General features: G+C 38.0%; 1 protein-coding gene across 1 annotated transcript in view; it reads right to left on the bottom strand.

The window, feature by feature from the left end:
• The window catches only part of DNAH5 (dynein axonemal heavy chain 5), a 336,377-nt gene that overhangs the window by 234,536 nt on the left and 81,005 nt on the right, over nt 1–20,836 (bottom strand). Inside the window, exons 8-14 of the mRNA XM_049768362.1 lie at nt 18,500–18,613; nt 17,802–17,909; nt 15,184–15,306; nt 10,546–10,761; nt 7,848–7,955; nt 2,178–2,263; nt 956–1,281 (exon numbers count right to left, since the gene is read on the bottom strand). Of these exons, the coding sequence (XP_049624319.1) occupies nt 956–1,281; nt 2,178–2,263; nt 7,848–7,955; nt 10,546–10,761; nt 15,184–15,306; nt 17,802–17,909; nt 18,500–18,613 (1,081 nt within the window). The remainder of the gene's footprint in view (nt 1–955; nt 1,282–2,177; nt 2,264–7,847; nt 7,956–10,545; nt 10,762–15,183; nt 15,307–17,801; nt 17,910–18,499; nt 18,614–20,836) is intronic.

The raw sequence follows: 20,836 nt of genomic DNA, 5'->3' as shown, positions 1-20,836 counted from the left end.
GAAAATAAAGAAAAAAGAGAAACATACACAATGGAATACTAGGCAACTATGAGAAAAAATAAAATGTAGAAGTTCATTATGACTGGAAGGTATTGTGGTAAGCAAAATTAGTCAAAGGGAGAACAAGGGGCCAGAGTAATAGCACAGCAGGTAGGACATTTGCCTTACAGGCAGCTGACCCAGGTTCATATCCCCAGCATTCCATTAGGCCCCATGAGTCAGCCAGGAGCGATTTCAAAGGCAGAACCAGGAGTAATCCCTAAGTGCTACTATGTGTGGCCCAAAAACAAGCAAACAAAATCAAAAATAAAAGAACAAATACTGGATTTTATCACTCATCTATGGTTCTAAAGAGTAAAGACAGTATCAAATGATCACAAACCCTTGACTTGGATTATAAAATAATGATTTTAAAAAAAGGTAGAGAGGAAGAACTAAATGGTGAACTAGAGTTGTTACAGGGACAGTGATAAAAGGTCATGAGTACTTTGAGTTTTTAGTAATCATATATACCAATATCACACAGAATTCTGTAGTGAATGTGTGGTCGTGAGTACTACACTATTCAAACCATGTTCCCTTAACCATAACTAAAATTTACAGATAAATAAAAGCCAACTATATTATAAACAACCTCATCACCACAGTTTTTAAATATTTTTAAATTTTTAACTAGAGGAAGAGAGAAAAACTCCTAAAAGCAATCAGCAAGACCTTCCTCCTTAGAAGTCTACGGAGTGAAAACAAATTTAAACTTGGCATTGGAGGTTTTTCAAATTAATCGTGATTTTTTTCTTCATGGATCCATAGTACACCATTCAATGAATGGTCTTCATCCACACTAGTATTAAAAAAATAACCTCAAACCCCATTTCCTACATGAATAACATTGTCCCAAATAGGCTTTCCTGCCCATTTGACCAGGGGAAGCCCTGAAAAAACAGAAGGAAGAGACCCACCTGCCGAAGCCATGCCCTGTGATAAAGCACCTCAAATTCCAGGAGAACCTTAGCCAGTCTATTATAGCTGCGAATCACAGGCTTGGCCCCCACAGACTGAAGCACCTTGGGGTGCTGCTGGAACAGCTGCATGGGCTGCTCAATGCGGTGGAAGAGCTGCCGGGCCCACAGAATCTGCCCTGCCACTGGGGGCTGGTCTCGCCCCAAAGGAGGATCATCCTTCTGCTTGGAGTACAGCTTGGAGATCAGATCGATGTCAGCCCCAAACTTCTCCAGGATCCACCGGTATTTGTCCTCAATACCGAGGTTAGGTATGTTCAACCTGATGGTTTGGGGGAAAAAAATCTGAGAGTTGAATGAACAGAAATGAAACATGGGTGTGGCATGAACTATTCCTACTAGTTTGGGATCGTTGTTGTATGAGCCACTCCTGATGTTGGTGGGGTGCCAGTGGGTGGTAGGAAAATAGCCCAGGACCTCACACAGGTAAGGTAATGCTCTGTCATTTGAGTCCTAGAACCCTAAAGAGGAGTATTTTATCAACTTTCTGGGGGTCAAACTGGCTAGGAAGTTGCTTTTCTGGCCCTACTCCATCTGACTGTACAGACATAATGGTGCTCAAGACCCAGAAGAAATATCGCACTGACCCAGTACTGCTCAGGGCCACCAAAACCAATAGCTGGAGCTCAGGGGACACCAAGATGTAATCAGGGCTGATATCAGGTGCCTATCTCAGGACCTAACCTCCGTGAATTCTAAGCTTTTGTACCATCTCCCTGGCTCAAGAGCACAGTTATTAAGATTTACTTTTAACTTGTACTGATAGAAGAGAAGGAGCTATTTGTATGGCATGTTAAAATAATCTAAATAGAATTCATCTATCAATCAGCTCTCACTAAAATGGCTGCTTTCTTCAAATCAAATATCAATCTTTATCAGCTTGTCTTTCAAATCTAGGCAAAGCCATTAAATTGACACAATTTTACACTACTTGAACGTAAAGTAATATTATGAGAAGCAATGACAAGATACATCAAAACTTAGAGGCAAAACAAATAAACAAACACTTATTCCTCTCTAGAACTTAAAACCCGTGACATTATCATCTACATTTCTGAGAAAGGGCTTTCTTCCTTTGAGATGATGAAATCATTACAACAGCAATGATAGAACAAACTATGTTCACAGTACCCCAATTTTAGCCAATAGATTTTTCACCTCTCAAATTTCTTCAGCATGCTTAGTGCTAGATTTGTGTTCTGAATATTTTCAATAGTGGCATCCATGAATTTCTGCAGCTCCGTCTAAAACAGAATAAAGTTTGATTATGAACCACGAATTTGCAAGGGAAAAAGTCTCATTTATCAAGATGGAAGAGTTTCTCCCATGCTCCCCAAATACAGTAAAAGAAAAAATGGAACTGGACATATCATTTGTCAGAAAAGATAAATCTTCCAAAGACAGAATAAAGAGATTAGAAGGCCAGAGTTGCTTGAAACAGGAGTTGTTTGAAATAAGGCATGAGCCAGGGTTCTTGGGTAAGAACCAGCTATGGGGATCATGTAGGCAGACTTTAGTGCGATGGACTAAGTCCTAACACTCTTCCTGAATTCCTGCAGAAATCTTACAAAAGTGCAGCCAACCCATGCCATGGGCAAGTTAGTAGTAAATGACCATCCACACATTGGGTAAAGAACAGGGTGGTGGGGCCAGAGAGATAGCATGGAGGTAAGTCATTTGCCTTGCATTCAGAAGGACGGATGTTCGAATTCCGGCATCCCATATGGTCCCCCTAGACTGCCGGGGGTGATTTCTGAGTAGAGCCAGGAGTAGCCCCTGAGCACTGCCGGGTGTTATCCAAAAACAAAAACAAAAACAAAACAAAACAAAACAAAACAAAAAAAAACAAAAAAGAAGAACAGGGTGGCTTCCCAGAGTTTATAAAGGCTTCAAGTTGGCACCCTTGCACTTTTCCCATAAAGCGAGCAACTAGTACTTTCACCTTTGGAGGACAAAGGTCTTTCTGATCATTATTCACCTACTACCAGAAGGCAAAAGAGCCTAGCAGGACTGGGCAATTGGGCAGTATTCTGATGCTTGAGCAACAATAACCTGATCGAGGTTCCACTGCCATGAACATATTTACTTCACTTGAGATGAAAGAGAATTCATCCTATGCATTAACACAAGACAGCCTGGGGTAGCCAAAACCGGCAGGTCCAGAGAAAGTTATTCAAGATCATGTTACACACACACTCTCACATCTCACAACTATTATACTCCCTACAAGAAACTAAGTATAGCCTAAGGAAAGAAGTCCATAAAGAAGGACATAAACATCATAGGCTTACAAAATGCCTTTATCATAAAGTTCATTTATCAGACAGATTTTCATCATAGATTATCCTGGTCTCATCTTTCCTACTTCACAATTCTGGTGCCTGCCAAAACCAACGGTGGTGACCTGCATACAAAGCCTAAGCATGTGATTTATTCCTTCTGCATTCTATCTATTTTAATTTAAATGTAAATAGACTTAAATAAGATTTAAAAAATGGAATTTGTTTGGAGGCCATAAGCAGACAGTGCTAAAGGCTATTCCTGTGCTCATGGCTTACTCCTGAAAGTGCTCAAGGGACCAATTATGATGCCAGGTTGAGGGGAGTCAGCAGACTGCAAACACCTTAGCCCTTGGACTTTCTTTACAGTTCTCTAAAAGAAGTCTCTTTGCTACTTCAAGATACAATCAACAAATCCTTTCTTCCCAATTCACCAGCCAGAAGTCTTGAATTTCTACAATCTTGAGATCACTAATGAGTGAACTGACAGATTTGGGAAGATGGCTGCAGAGGAAGTGAAACTCATGAGACAAATAGTTAAGCCAGAAAACAATGCAAACACTGGGACGAATACTGACTGCCCATCCCACAATGCCCCAAAGTCATAGCCAGGCTTACCAACCAAGCCTCCCCTGCCTTTGATTCCTCTCACTGCTTCCATAGAAGGAGCACACATGTGTTTTTAATGCAAAGGCCACCTTTGAATCGGGAAAATTTCTAGTAGTATGTTAGAATATCTTTTAAAAAATCAAAAAAAAAATTCTATGCAAATATCATGCAGTACCAGAGAATTCACAAAGTTTCTGCTCCCTCCCCTAACTTCAGACACCAGCATGGCTTTAGTGAGCCCTGTCCTAGAACCTTCCTTAAATCTTCATACTAGTTCTCCTCATGAATTCTGGACTGTTTTCTTAACTCAGAGCCTGAACAGTGCATTCTCTAAAAGTAGTACCTTTCTTTGGAGAGTCTTACCATATAGACCTCCCCAAACCTGCCTCTCTTGGTTGACAAGAGTCCTACAACTGGACATGATTCCTGAATCTAACTGACACACCCTGCCACAGAAACCTAAACATGATGATCCAAATCCCCAGATACCAATTTCATATGCCCCCCTAAAGATTTCTCCTGCCAAAATGCTGTAGCCCCAGTCACCCTATTCAGAGCTAGGATGAGGTCAATGTTCTATCTTCATTTTCTAAGACCATGATTGAATTGGTAAGTGTGACTGAGTTGCTGACAGGAGATCTAGGGGTAGGGAATTTCATTAAAAGAAAATGAATGAACAAGAGAAATAACTCCAAGGGAAACTTGTCATCCAATTCCAGCAATGGAATGAACCAATTTCAAGATGGTAGATATGATAATAACTGTTGTATCTGAAAGAAATATTATAGGTAATTAAAACTAGTATTTATAACTGCTTCAAAACCAAACTGTAGAACACTGGTAGGCTGGCAAAGTAACTCAAAAGGCTGGAGCACGTACTTATCAAGATGTGAGCCCTGGGTTTGATCCCAAGAAGTAATGATACCACAGAAGCAACTCCCAGGCACTGACCCAGGAATGACCTCTGAGCACCACTGGCCTCCACACATTCAAATTTTAAGTTATGGATATTATTAAAAATAGATATAGTCTTGATATGGGCTTCTATTCATTTCATTCCTTCTTTTTCTTGGCAAACATCAACGTTACTAAGGCCTTAAACATGATTTATCTAAAGTTGTTTTTAATCTCAGTCAAGCAAAAGGATTTTTTCTTATTTTTTAACACCTTGATTACAAGGTTGTTGGTAATACGATTTATTTTTTCCCACGAATAAAGTTATTCATGATTGAGTTACAGTCATACAATGTACAACATTCACCAGTGCACCTTTCCTGCCACCAAAGTCCCCAGTTTCCTTCTCACCCTCCCTGCTGCCCTCTCCCCTTATAAGAATGATTTTCTGCTCAGTTCTCAACCTATTCTATAAGTTGTAGAAATGATTCAATTCTTGGTACATTCTACTTCTCTGATTCCACTTGGTTTCTTTACAAATTGCTTTAGACTGTGTGTTTTTATCTTGGAAATTTCCCTTCCTGATACAGTATTAGGATATTATAATATTTTGTCATGCTAGACACTATCTGTCCTTTTTAATGATGCACTTATTACTCTGTTCTAATATATATACTAATATTTTAATCATTTCACACATTCATGACATTGGAGAGCAAATCAAGTCAGCTTCTGTATTCATAACCCATAGCACTGAAGCCTAATCTATAATTAATGTCAAGTAAATGCTTATTCCTTTGCAATTCATCTAGTATTTATTAGTTTCCCTTACTCACAGAGACAAGTTCTGCAAACATTGTCCACTCACTAGTTACAAAAGATGCTATTGCTCATATCCTGGGGACATAAATGGGAACAACTACCCTCAAAGATTTCACTGTCTACCAATACCCCACCAATCAGCTGAATATTTACTATATCATCAAAAACTATGACAGATACTATAAAAGAAGACAAATGAATATTTGCTATAGATCCTAGGATCTGACTCTGCCACTGTCCCTCAATTACCAGCAAGAGACTAGCCACTACAATAGTTTATAGCTATTGCACAACAGTGACTGCACCATTCCAGAATTGGTCCCTAAAAGAGGTCACTACTATAAACATTACAAACACTTTAGTTTCCCAGCTATTGATTTGTACCATGGAACACAATGGGTGAACTTGGGAATTACAGCAACGGACTTCCCAGGCTAACTCCCAACCCCATAGCTTGTGTCCTTTCAAATAAGTCACCTTACCTCATATTGGTTTCTCTTCCCCAAATAAGAGGAATAAAGATATCACCTAAGCAGATCATTATGGGTATTAAATTAAAACCTCAAACCTCAAAAGAAGAAACAGATTAGCCATCTCCCTCACCATCACTCAAAATCAGAAAAGTGGGTGGATGAAGTCAGCATATGTCCTTTAAGTTGGGCGTAAGTTCAAAATGCATGAAACCCATAAATACCATTACTGTGAGTCATGACACTTATAAAAAAAAACAGTATGCACCCTGCAAATGATGAACTTGCATTTAATTGTATCAGTAAAATGTAAATTTTTTTGTTTTTTGGATCACACCAGGCAGAGCTCAGAGGTTACTCCTGGCTCTGCACTCATAAATTGCTCCTGGCAGGCACAGGATACCATATGGGATGCCGGGATTCAAACCTCTCTCTGTCCTGGATCAGCTGTGTGCAAGGAAAATGCCCTACTGCTGTGCTATCTCTCTGGTCCATAAAATGTAATTTCAACCCTATTTAAGAATGAGGTTTTGGGACCGGTGTGATGGTGCAAGCGGTTGGGCACTTGCCTCATGTGTGCTAACCTAGGACAAACTGCAGTTAGATCCCCCAGCATCCCATATGGTCACCCAAGCTAGGAGGGATTTCTGAGCACATAGCCAGGAGTAAACCCTGAGCATCATTGGGTGTGGCCAAAAACCAAAAAAAAAAAAAAAAGAGGTTTTAAATAAAAGTCAGAATACCATAAAATAATATAAACTAAAATAAAAAATAGAGAAGTATGGACTTTGTAGCTCACTGGCAGAAAAAAAGTCTGCATATAAACCATAAATTTGTATTTTCTGGGCTTATCTTCCTACTGAATCCTTAACTTCCTTTCTCTGATAAAAGTATGCATAACCACTCTGAGAATCTCAATCCCCCCCCCCCCTTTTTTACCACACGGCATCACCATGAATAGGGACAGGGGTAGGACCCCATTGGACTTGGTCAACCCAACCTCTCCCTTAGAAACTGAGCTGGGCATAGTCCTGTGATGGATGTGTGCTGGATATGTATGGTGCCAGTGAGCTGGAATTCAGGGTGACTGGAGTGTAGGTTAGAGGGAAGCTAGAGGGGCAGGACACAAGAGAAAGGAACTGAAGAGCGGGAGAGGTACTGAGCCAAACAAGAAATTGAGGCAGACAGAAATACCAACTGAGAGCTCCTAGTTGACTAAGAAGAGCCATTTTCAGCCCAGGTGAGTGCACTTCAGGGGAAAGAGAAACAGCAGGACATAGGATGAGGGGAGAGGTCTTCCAAGAGCAGGAGGTTCCAGGTGTTAAGTGGGCACTAGAACCCCTATTTCTAAGACCAGCTCCAATACTGCTTTGGGGATCCACCAAACATTACTAACCATTTGTCTCTGTTACCTACATTCATACTGGCATTAAGATAAGGTAACACATGAACAGGAACAAATTTCTAGCTTCTAAGGAAGGTAGAACATTTTAAACGAAGATGAAAGCTGATTTTCTAAGAAATAAGAAGTCTGTGATTACTAATCATTATCCAAAGCTATATTTATGAACCTTTAATCCATGAAAAAGAGCCTTCAATTATTAATGTAAAATCACAAGATGCAGGCTGAGGTCACCGCCAGCCACCACCGTGATGAACATGCTCTCCTTTCTGAATAGAAATGATGAGCAGAATTATGCAGAAGAAGAAAATAAACATGCAGCTGTCAACAGAAATTTTATGATACAACCTACATGAAGGTCATTAATCTGCTTGCAAAACTCTTTATAATCTTCATCAAAATCCATTTTCCGCTGGTCCAAGACATTATATTCCTTTTTCTTTATGGTGGCAACAATACCCTAGAATGTCATTTAAAAATAAGACAATATTTTAGTAGCCTTTCATGACCTAATTTATTTAGGCCTACCTTTTGACACAGAACCTTAACATTCTCAAAACACTAACATTTAAAAGAATCGTATTTCCTTGGTTACACAGCTGATATTTATTATAGCACTGTAATGCTGACTACTCATAGAAATCATCTGAAAAATATTTTCATGGTGCTTTACTTACCTTTGAAGAAAAAAAGTTAAACCCATCAGAAAAGTAGAATATGCATTTTTTGTAAAAAAAAACAAAAACAAAAACAAAAAAAACAACTGCCATATTGTAAAAAAAAAAGGGGGGGGGGAGGAGAGAAGAGACTCCAGAACATAGTAAATTAAACCAACTTTTATTGAAAATGTTATCACCTCAGAAAATAAGAATTTAACAAAAAAAAACAAACAATTCTGAACATGATACTAGAGTATCTACAGATGAAACATGATCTTCCAAGCACCAAATGTCAAACCATGATTTACCATATAAGGATTCTAAAATTAATTGCTTTCTCCTGCCCTGAAAAGTTGCCGTCTGTGGCTCCAAAAGTACAAATGAGGCTATTCATCTCCTTGAAAAATAATATTATCTGAAGTTGTGTTTGTTCTGAATAATGAACTGTAATGCTACAGGATTTTTTTAACCAGGTACTAAGCCATTGTCAAACTCGGTGCCTGCGCTATTGACTCCGGCATCTAATTTTTATGAAGAACGAACCTTCTGCCTCCTTCCACAATCTCCTCTTCAAAGTCATTTCCACATAATCATCGAGTCAAGTCCCTCAATAGACAAAAGTGCATCTCTTCCTAGAGCCAGTCAAATCATCCCATGTTCACAGTGCATAACTACAAAGCAATTCTAGTTCAACATCATATGTAGAACCCAGCACTACCATAATGTTTTAAAAAGAAAGGGAGCTTAGAAAAACTACTGCACTACCTACATCTTAATGTGGTAACTGAAAAGATTTAAAGCCTTTGAAAAAATCTGCTCTATGGATGGATTTCATGATCAGTATTAAAGTGGGACAGAGATGGGGTCAGAGAGATAGCATGGAGATAGGGTGTTTGCCTTGCATGCAGAAGGACTGTGGTTTGAATCCCAGCATTCCTTATAGTCCCCCGAGCTTGCTAGGAACGATTTCTGAGTATAGAGCCAGGAGAAGCTCCTGAGTGCTGTTGGGTGTAACACAAAAACAAAAAATAAATAAATAAATAAAGTTGGTCAGAGAGATAATACAGCAAGGAGAGCATTTGCCTTGCACAAGGTCCATCCATACATTCCATATGGTTCCCTGAGCCTTACCAGGGTGATTCCTGATAGCTAGAAGTAATCCCTAAGTACTACCACAGCCAAAAAAAATTTAATTAAAATTAAAACTAAAAATAAGTAAGACTACTAAGTAAAGAAACAAATTAGTCATGACTTATTAAGCAACTAAGCAATCTATTTCTTCATTTATGTCAGTTTTTCTTTCATTTTTGGGCCACATCTGCTGGCATTCAGGGGTTACTCCTGGCTATGCACTCAGACATCACTCCTCGCAGGCTCTGGGGACCATATGGGATGCTGAGGATTGAACTTGGGTCAGCCACATGCAAGGCAAATGACCTACCCTCTTTGCTATTTCTCTGGCCCCTATCCATGTTTCATCGATATTCATTGCACATCTATGCTGTGGCATTAATTCTGCAGATACATGAAGAAAGAGACAAAGTCCCTGCCCTCAGGGAAATTACTTCCTGAATGGGGTGATGGAAAAGAGTTTCTGCTAGTCCCCCAGAACAGGAGCCTCTCCAGCAGCAAAAGAATGATAACTCTCAGAGAAACAAAGGAGAGGCAGATTAAGGAGAAAGCTTAGAGAGACGGTCATTTGAAACAAGATCTGGACATCAAAAAAGAAATAATGACAGGAGAGTCAAGAGGTAGAAATTTCCAAAAGAAAAGCTCTCTCAGTGTGTGGAGTACAGGAAGATGAAGAGTTGAGGAGACCAGAGTCCAGAGGCAGGGTCTGGAAGTCCAGACTAAAAAAGAGCAGAGTTTCACTTTGAGCTGTTGGCATTAGCACTAGTACCCCAATAACACTCTCTCCATGGCCAGATTAATTTCCACATATCCTTATGAGACTAAGCAATATAAAATTAAAATCCGTCAAAATGGCAGATCTAGGCCCTTTGTATTTTTTATCTTGTCCCCAACTAAAATACATAAATGAAGACATAATATCTTTCAGAACTCCGAGTCAGCTAAGCCTGACACATAGTATATGCTTCATTAAATAGCTCTTACATGAATACATGAAATACATTAAACATTTTTCTTGTGGGACCAAGAAAAAGGCTTTTACTAATGATGATTAATTTTACACTGTCAAGAAGGCATTCTCATAATCAAATACCTGAAAAGAACATACTAATACCATTACATAATTTTCAAATAAATTTAATGTCTGGATTGTTTCAGGGTTTATTATTATAAAGTATTTAATAATTCTACAAACATGAATTTATTTAAAATATTACTTATAGTTAGAAAACTCATTTTGAATTTTTTTAAATACAATACCTGGTATTTAGTGATAATGTCTTCCAACCCTTCAATTTTGGAATCTTGAAGGACTGAATATGTGTCAAAGGTGTTAAAAACATCAATTATCTTGGCAAGACGTCGGTGAAAAGTTTCAAACTTTCCAAAAATATACATCTCACTAAATTCAAATTGTTTTTCATTCAGATCTTGTTGAAGCTTTTGTTTGGTCTTCTGAAAGCAGTGCTGGTATTCCTTGAAATCAAAATCCAAATATGAGAAAAGGAACATGATTTTGATCTGCCCGTATTACTCACTTCCCTGAAGACAACAGAAATTGAGACCAGACCTGAAATTTTTCAGTTTTATGCCTTGGTTTTTATCCATCCACCAGCCTGGAATATTCTCTTTTCTCATCCTCCAGCATAGCCATCTCCTAATTATGTAACATAGAACTCAAAAAAACCTGTCCCCCTGATCCTTGTTAGTAACAGCATAACTATCCTCTCTTCACATTCATCCATCGGAGTTTAAGGAAAACTAGCTCTTCTTCAAAGGAAACCTGCTATTGGGACTGTCACTGATTCAGCATCTTTGGAAAACTAACTGATGCTTAATTTTTTTTTAAATAAAATAGAATAGAAATACTATTTTAGGAAAGACCACTCCTATGTACTTACCCAAAAGGTATGAAAACACTCAATTAAATGCATTAAAAACACAAAAGTTAGAAATCACATCTATGTTCTCAGTGACCCTCCTTCCTCAAAAGTCAGAACATGGAATCAACCCATAAGTCCAGGACAAATGATGGGATCAAAAGGCTGTGAGGATTGGCCTGACCTTGTATATTATATGTACAGAGAGAGGTATTAAGGGATACTCTTGAAATTTTGTAATGTCACAAACTAATGATAAATAAATTTTTAAATATTTTATTTAAATCACTGTGATTTACAGTTTTTTTAGTTTTACAGATTTACAGTGATTTATAGTTGGAGTTTAGACATAGAATGTTTCAGCACCAATCCTACCAATAGCCTCAACCTCCCTCCACCAATGCTCCCAGAGTCCATCCCATGCCACCACCTCCCACCCTAGCCTAAGAACATAGCAGGCCCATTTTATTTATTTATTTATTTATTTATTTATTTATTTATTTATTTATTCATTGGTTTTGGAGTCACACCCGGCAGCGCTCAGTGGTTCCTCCTGGCTCTACGTTCAGAAATCGCTCCTGGCAGGCTCAGGGGAGTATATGGGATGCCGGGATTTGAACCACCATCCTTCTGCATGTAAGGCAAACACACTACCTCCAAGCTATCTCTTCGGCCCCAACAGGCCCATTTTAAATTTTGGTTGTTAAAGTTTGAACTCATCTTTTCAGCGTTGGTGACTCCATGATATGGATACTTAGCTCTGTCCATATGTATGTCCTTTCATATATATATATATATATATATATATATATATATATATATATATATATATTAGCTACTTTAAGCAACGTGATTACAAAATTGTTTATGCTCGAGTTTTAGTCATAGAATGTACACCATGCCTCACCAGTCCACATTTTTTATCACCAATGTCCTCAGTTTCCCTTTCACCTTACCCACCCCTGCCTCTGGGCATTTTACTTTTTTCTCTCTATCTATCTATCTACCTACTTTTTTTTTTTGACATTGTGATTTGTACTATTGTTAATGAAGGGGTACCATACATATCATTTTATTCCCTTTAACCACCCAGTTCTTGTCCAGAGTAATCAATTCTAACTAACATTGTCACAGTGATAAACTAACTGCATATTTACTACCCTAATTGCACTCACAGCTCTTTGCGACAAGCTTCCAACCATGGACTGGTCCTGACCCTGATCTTTATTGTCTCTGGGTATTATTATCATACTATCTTTTTTCTTATATCCAACATTATTCTATGTCTACTATCCCTCTCCCTCTCATTTCACTCAGCATAATAATCTTCATATCCATCCACATATAAGCCAATTTCATGACTTCATTTTTTCCTAATGGCTGCATAGCATTCCATTGTGTAGATGTACCAGTTTCTTTAGCCATTCGTATGTTCTCAAGCAGCTAAATTGTTCCAGATTCTGGCTATTGTAAATAATGCTCCAATAGAAATGCAGATGGTTTTTCTGCATGGTGATTTTTGTGTTCCTATGGAATATCCTTAGCAGTGGTATAGCTAGATTATTTGGAAGCTTAATTTCTAGTTAATAGAGAAAAATCCATATTGTTTTCCCAAAAAGGCTGGTACATTTCCACCAGCAATGAATGAGTCTCTTTCTCCCTACATCCATGCCAGAACTGTTTGTTCTTGTTCTTTGTGATGTGTGCCAATCTTTGTGGTATGAGGTGTACCTTATTGTTGTTTGGATTTGCATCTCCCTGATGATTAGTGATGTGGAACAATTTTTTCATGTGCTTTTTGGCCATCTGTATTTCTTCTTTGTATTTCTGTTCATTTCTTCTCCCCAGTTTTGGAAGAGATTATATATTTTTTTCTTCTTGCTTAGTTCTATCAATGCATTGTATATCTTAGTTTTTCTTTTAATATCTTTATTTAAGCACCATGATTACAAACCTATTTGTAATTGGGTCAGTCATAAAAATAGCACACCCTCTTCACCAGTGCAAAGTTGCAACACTCCCACCAGCAATGGACCCCATATCCCTCTTCCCCACCCCCTGCCTGTATTAGAGACAGCATTCTATTTCTCTCACTCAATACCATTGTCATGATAGTTGTTAGTGTAGTTATTTCTCTAACTGCACTCACCACTCTTTGTGGTAAGCTTCATATCATTGGGTGGTCCTTCTAGACCTCAACTCTATTGTCTCTGGGCATTATTACAATAATGTCATGAAGTGTTTTTGCCTATGTTTTTTTCTATATACATTATGGTTTCAGGTCTGATATCAAGATCTTTAATCCATTTTGACCTTCATGCATGGTAATAAAGAAAGGTCTAAGTTCACTTTTTTCATGTAGTTAACCTGTTTTTCCAGTACCACTTTTTTTTTTTGTTTTTTTTTTTTTGTTTTTGTTTTTGAGCCACACCCAGTGAAGCTCAGGAGTTACTTCTGGTTATGCACTCAGAAATCACTCCTGGCTTGGGGGACCATATGGGACTTTGGGGATTGAACCCAGGTCTGTCCTTGGTCAGCTGCATGCAAGGCAAACACCCTACCATTGTGCTATTGCTCCAGCCCCAGTACCACTTTTTGAAGAGGCTTTTCTTGCTTCACTTTATATTTCTTGCCCCTTTATCAGAGATTAATTGATAGTATACCTGGGGGCCAGTCTCAGAATATTCAAATCTATTCCACTGATCTGAGGGTCTTCTTTATTCCAATACAATGCTGTTTTAATTATTTAGTTCTGTCCTTTCTTAACACCATCAAAGCAACTGAACCCCCTTGGCTCCTGTCCCCAGTTATTTCACTTGTCTTTATACTCATCCACTCAGTTTCTTTCCATCTCCTTACTATACTCTGGGTCCAAAAGTGTTCTCACCACCTCATTCTCCTTACTATACTCTGGGTCCAAGAGTGTTCTTAACAACCCCATTTAAATTGCAATAAGTCAACTTTTAAAACAAAAATAATAAAAAAAATTAGAGAAATTGTTTATTTACTCAATATACTATTCCTGTTAATAAAGAGATAAAATTAATATTTTAACAATATAGATTTAATTTGATGTCTTTATGCTAAGTAAGTTGTGAGGGGGAAAAACAATTGAATGGAAAATGATTTCACTCATGAACATAGCAACTCGCCAAAGAATATAGTCAAAAATCCCTTAACCCGTGAAAACCATAGTAATCACCAGAGAGAAGGGAAGTGCCTGAGAAGAGCTAGGTCAGGGGTCATTCTGAGAATTCGATTCAGAGGTGACAGATGATTGAGACAAACACACATACAGAAGTATGGAGCTAAACTCAAGAAACCAACACATAGCAAAGGTATAATATTTGGTTGACATTTCTAAAATAAGAGAAAATAAGGTCAGAACCATAGCACAAAGGTTATGTCTTTGTATTTTGGCTTGTCTTCTATGCAGGCAATTCAATTTATTCAATCTCTGGCATCCCATATGGTCCCCAGAGTCCACAAGGAGTGATCCTGAGTGCAGAGCCAGGAGTGACCCCTGAGCAATGTTGAGTCTGGCCCCAAAACAACAACAAAAAAATTACCTGTCTCTTTGTATCTCCAGTAATTAATGTGACCAAAAAAAATAAAAACATAAAGAACAGCAAATTTGGGAGTAAACATAAAGAACAGTAAATCTAAGCAAATTTGTTGGCAATTTTCTAAGCAATTAGGAACTAATGTTCCAGAACTGAGGTCACCAAGGGGAAAAGCAATAAGAGATGAAAAGGTCTATGGGAGGAATATGGGGGGAACATAGGTACATTGACATTGATGTGATAAGAGTTCCTAAAATATTGATATTTACACTCCTATTAATCAATGTTACATCAACAATTAAATAAGACTCACATTCTTAAATACTATTCTTTTTAGCAACCAACATTTTAATTACTAAATGACTTGAGAGACTAGTAGAAACAACATATAATTCTAAAACATTGTTCAACTAGATTATAAAGCTGACCACAATTATTATCAAGCTGGTTATTACCTGCTTAAGTTTAATTGCAGATAAAATTTTTTCCACCACAACATCTTGGGGCTGACTCCAGATGGAATTTGTCCCATTGTCATTAATATAAGCTTTACATGCGGAGATCATCTGATTGGTCACCTAGAGATTGCCAATAAAATGAAATCCATAAAACAATGATCCATCCTAAATTAGATGATAATCCTTGACTTTCTACCTCTGAGGATATAACCTAAGAATTTGAATTAATGCTGTTGGGTATTTCTCCTGCAATAACCATAAAATCAAATATAAACTTTTGGTTTGGGAGCCACATCAGAGATGCTCAGGGATTACTCCTGGTTTTGTGCTCAGGGATAACTACTGGTGATGCTCAGGAGATTATGTTTAGTATATTTTGGGGGGCCACACCCTTGGCACGCGGGAGTGCCAAGAAATCACTCCTGGCAGACTTGGGGGTCCATACAGGATGCCTAGGATCAAACCTAGCATGGCCACATGCAAGGCAAATGCCCTCCCGTCATAATATCATTCTGGCTCTCACAACATTCTTTTTAAATCTTCAGTTCTGACACCTTGTTTTATTTGGGAAGGTGTTGCACCACACCCAGCAGCACATTTGGATTTCTCCTGCCTCTGCACTCAGAAATTACTCTTGGGGACCATATGGGATGCTAGGGATCGAATTCCAGTCTATCCCAGGTCGGTCATATGAAAGGCAAACACCCTACTGCTATGCTATCACTCCAGCCACCCTCACAAACATTTTTAATTCCATTTTACTGAGATGTAGTTTAAAAAAATTAAATTGCATATATTACAGGTATACAATGTGATTATTTAATAAATATATATATATATATATTATGAGACTATAACCTCATTCACGTGAATTAACACACCTTTTACTTTGGATGATTACCACCTTATGTAAGTGTGTTGGGAGGGTTTCCAAACTACTATCTAAGCAGGCTCAGGGGATCATATGGAATATCTGGAATCAAACCTGGATTAGCTGTGTGCAAGCCCTACCTCTCTGCTATATTCCTGCCCCTTCAATTTCTTATAATTAGATATACACACTGGTGCAATACAATGTCAGTGTGACTTACAATGAGATAATGATGATGATAATAATAATAAGCTAAATCTCTCAGTAAAGGTAGAATTAAGTGTATATGAGGCAGATTCTAATAAATCATAAAGCATTATTTTCTGAAGTACTAGTAATAAAAATAGTATTATAGATCTCAGAAAAGTTATGTAAAAGGAGATGATTTCTATATTTATTTGTATAAAAAGACTGGAATTATTTTCCCTGCTATTTAGTATATTACACATTATAATATATAAATTTTAATTAAGAAGGACTATCTGTTACTATCTTCTGTTTCATACTTTATATGCCACTGTTACACATTCATTTGATGCTGCAGTTGTTTACTCAATGCTATTAGAACCATAATCCTGGTAATAAAATTCACTTACCACATTCCAGTAATCCATAAAGCAATTATAATGATTCTGCCCAAAAGCATAACGCTGCTTCAACCTTCTGTCCTCACACATAAGTGTTTATGGAGAGCACTGTTTCTGCTTTTATTCTGAACTGTCTCTAAGAAGTAAATGACTTTTTCATTACCAAAGCAAAAATGTTAATGCTGTGTTCAAGTAGATAGGATTCTAGCTTGTCAGGATCCACGCTGTGAATACAAATGCTGCAGGAGGCACGATTCTTCCTGCAAGTAGGAACACCCACGCTTCCAAGTGTGAGTTGATGGGACCCATCTTCTGTTCTGGTGTTCAGGTAGTAGAGAGAACCTTTAAGATTTCCTTCCCACTCACCTTCAACATTGAGTATTAGCTTCATGTGGGAGATTCTTCAGTGGAAGACTCAAAAGTCGATTTGTGGGGCCGGAGTGGTGGCGTAAGTGGTAAGGCATTCGCTTTGCACATGGCTAACCTCAGATGACCATGGTTTGATCCCCCAGCATCCCATATGGTTCCCTAAGCCAGGAGCGATTTCTGAGCAAATAGCTAGGACTAATCCCTGAGCACACCAGGTGTGGCCCAAAAACAAAACAAACAAAAAGTCGATTTGCATGAGTACTTCAGGCTTCTTGTGCTTTGTTTGCAAGTCTTATTTCTGAACAACGTTGTGAAAATATCATTTATCTAATGCAAAATTTGCTTTGGAAAACTTGAAGCATATACAAAAGGAGGAACAGTTTATATATCACCCAGACTGAGTAACTGCCGGCAGTGGTCAACCTCCTGTCTCACTCCCAAACTTGGTCTTGAAAATCCATCTATGAAATTATGTTGGCCAATGCCCTTTTATTCATTTATTAGCTAGGTATATTATTTGTTTTTCTGGGTCATACCCAGTTGTGCTCAAGGGATATTATAACTCAGTGCTTAAAAGTCTTAGTAGTGCTTAGGGGACCTCTGTAAGTGCTCAGGGCTGATCTGAGTTTGGGGATTGATTTAAGGCAAAGCAAGAGGTCCAGCCCATGGTCCAGAGCCAGGAATAACCCCTGAGTATTGTTGGTTGTGGCCCAAAATAAACAAAAATAAAGAATTAAATGGCCAATAGACATAGTGATCAGGGACTCTACTCTCTACCTTACACTTACCTTCACAAACAAAGATGTGATCTTTTCAGAGGTGTTATAATAATGAGAGATACTATAAATCATTTTAATTGCATTTATTAGTGTAGGAATAGCATCAATCATAGATCTCTGAAAAACATAACAATGTTTTTAAGGAAATATATATCAAACTGAGCTAAACTCTAACAGTCTAATTATTCAAGCTTTATTAGAATAAAGTTAAACTAAGATATTTTCATTTAAATTTTTAATAGCTAATATTTTATAGGAAAAATAAAACTAAGTATATTTTTATTTTATTATATAATCATATGCAATTAATAAAATTTTGTTCCAGTGAAATAATGATTGACATTAGATTAATCATGTGGAGGTTGATTTATAAAACATATTATAAAGCATACAATTTTGTAATAAATAAAATCAGAAATTTCCTAAAGAAAACACCAATCAATGACTTTTCAATACTTCTGAGTATCGTCCATATGTCAATTATAATATGTAATGGAAAATAAGACATTCAATACATATTTAACAAAATATGACATATATACATTCTCTAAATGACACATAAGGGACTGATAAACTTAAGTGTTAAATTGCATATGTAGCATATAAATTTCCTTAGAAGAAAGAGACATTTCTAAGATTTTCAAAACACATGGTATCTGTGAACCAAATCACCATACAACATTCATCCCAACACAACTTTGACTTACAGGGTCGTTGCTGTATAAGGGGTCACAGCATTTTTCCAGTGTGTACAGATATTTGACATTGTCCTTGGCTTCATTAGCTGCATCAGTGACTCGGATATCTACTTCCCGCCAAATCTAAGCACAATGCAGGAAAACAATTGAAATGTGATTATGAATAGAGAAGATTCCAAGACAACACTTCTGGGGCTCAATCCATCCTGTGGAGTCAGATTTTCATTCTGACCCACGTGGCTCACCAGTCTGAGTCCAGAAAGGTGAAAGACATTGTGACAGTGAAGAGCAAAGCATAGTTGGGGTTAACTGTTAAAGGTCAATCTCCCAAACTCTTTTCAGGAAATCTATTGAGTAGCAAGGACAGAGACTCAAGAGTACAGAATCTTCACAGCCTCCTCTCCTCTGCTAGTTAATGGACATGCCTTGCACCATAGCTTAAGATTTTCTGTCTTCCGTCTTTTCTAACTGAGCTAGCTTCCTCTCCCTAATTCCTATACAACCGTTCATCGATTAATGGAGTCACTATTCCTTCGTTGGCATATGCTATGACTGTGCTATAAGCTAGGAACTTTAAAGTGGAAATATATATAAAAGTGGGGAAAGCAAGAAGAAATGAATGGTTTAGGCCAAATCAACATGTTCAATTAACTTTGTGAACATACAAAAAATATTGCTGAACATGATGGCAATAAAATGGATGAATTTACATGGATGGAGCCAGAAGATATCACGTAAAATGAAGTAAAACAGAAGAGAAAAGAAAACATGAGATGTGCTTATATATGGAGTGTAGAATAACTTGATGAGGAAAGGCAATGGGGATGCCTAAATCATCCTTGACCCCAGAGTACAGGAAGGAGAAGGAAAGAAATTAATTGGGGGGGGGGGGGTGATGAGAAGATGAGAAGTAACAGGGGGCAAGGGACAAGGAATTTTTTTTTTTTTTTTTTTTTTTTTGGTTTTTGGGCCACACCCGTTTGACGCTCAGGGGTTACTCCTGGCTATGTGGGACGCCGGGGGATCGAACTGCGGTCCTTCCTTGGCTAGCGCTTGCAAGGCAGACACCTTACCTCCAGCGCCACCTACCCGGCCCCGGGACAAGGAATTTTTAGTAAGTTAAAAATGATAAAGATAACTACCCAAATCACAGAATCAACACTGAAATCATAAAACCCAAAATAAACAACCAAACTTTTCTTTTTTTTTTTTTCCATGAATTATAAAAATATTTATTGCAGATAGTCATTTTTTTTTATTTTTTTTTAATTTTTTTTTTATTTAAACACCTTGATTACATACATGATTGTGTTTGGGTTTCAGTCATAAAAGGAACACCACCCATCACCAGTGCAACATTCCCATCACCCAAGTCCCAAATCACCCTCCTCCCCACCCAACCCCCGCCTGTACCCTAAACAGGCTCTACATTTCCCTCATACATTCTCAATATTAGGACAGTTCAAAATGTAGTTATTTCTCTAACTAAACTCATCACGCTTTGTGGTGAGCTTCCTGAGGTGAGCTGGAACTTCCAGCTCTTTTCTCTTTTGTGTCTGAAAATTATTATTACAAGGGTGTCTTTCATTTTTCTTAAAACCCATAGATGAGTGAGACCATTCTGCGTTTTTCTCTCTCTCTCTGACTTATTTCACTCAGCATAATAGATTCCATGTACATCCATGTATAGGAAAATTTCATGACTTCATCTCTCCTGACAGCTGCATAATATTCCATTGTGTATATGTACCACAGTTTCTTTAGCCATTCATCTGTTGAAGGGCATCTTGGTTGTTTCCAGAGTCTTGCTATGGTAAATAGAGCTGCAATGAATATAGGTGTAAGGAAGGGGTTTTTGTATTGTATTTTTGTGTTCCTAGGGTATATTCCTAGGAGTGGTATAGCTGGATCGTATGGGAGCTCGATTTCCAGTTTTTGGAGGAATCTCCATATCGCTTTCCATAAAGGTTGAACTAGACAGCATTCCCACCAGCAGTGGATAAGAGTTCCTTTCTCTCCACATCCCCGCCAACACTGTTTATTCTCATTCTTTGTGATGTGTGCCATTCTCTGGGGTGTGAGGTGGTATCTCATCGTTGTTTTGATTTGCATCTCCCTGATGATTAGTGATGTGGAACATTTTTTCATGTGTCTTTTGGCCATGCGTATTTCTTCTTTGTCAAAGTGTCTGTTCATTTCTTCTCCCCATTTTTTGATGGGGTTAGATGTTTTTTTCTTGTAAAGTTCTGTCAGTGCCTTGTATATTTTGGAGATTAGCCCCTTATCTGATGGGTATTGGGTGAATAGTTTCTCCCACTCAGTGGGTGGCTCTTGTATCCTGGGCAC

This window comes from Suncus etruscus, chromosome 2 (assembly GCF_024139225.1).
Source record: "Suncus etruscus isolate mSunEtr1 chromosome 2, mSunEtr1.pri.cur, whole genome shotgun sequence".
NCBI lineage: Eukaryota > Metazoa > Chordata > Mammalia > Eulipotyphla > Soricidae > Suncus > Suncus etruscus.
Note: the sequence above shows the minus strand (reverse complement) of the source record. Positions and strands in the feature narration are given on the sequence as shown.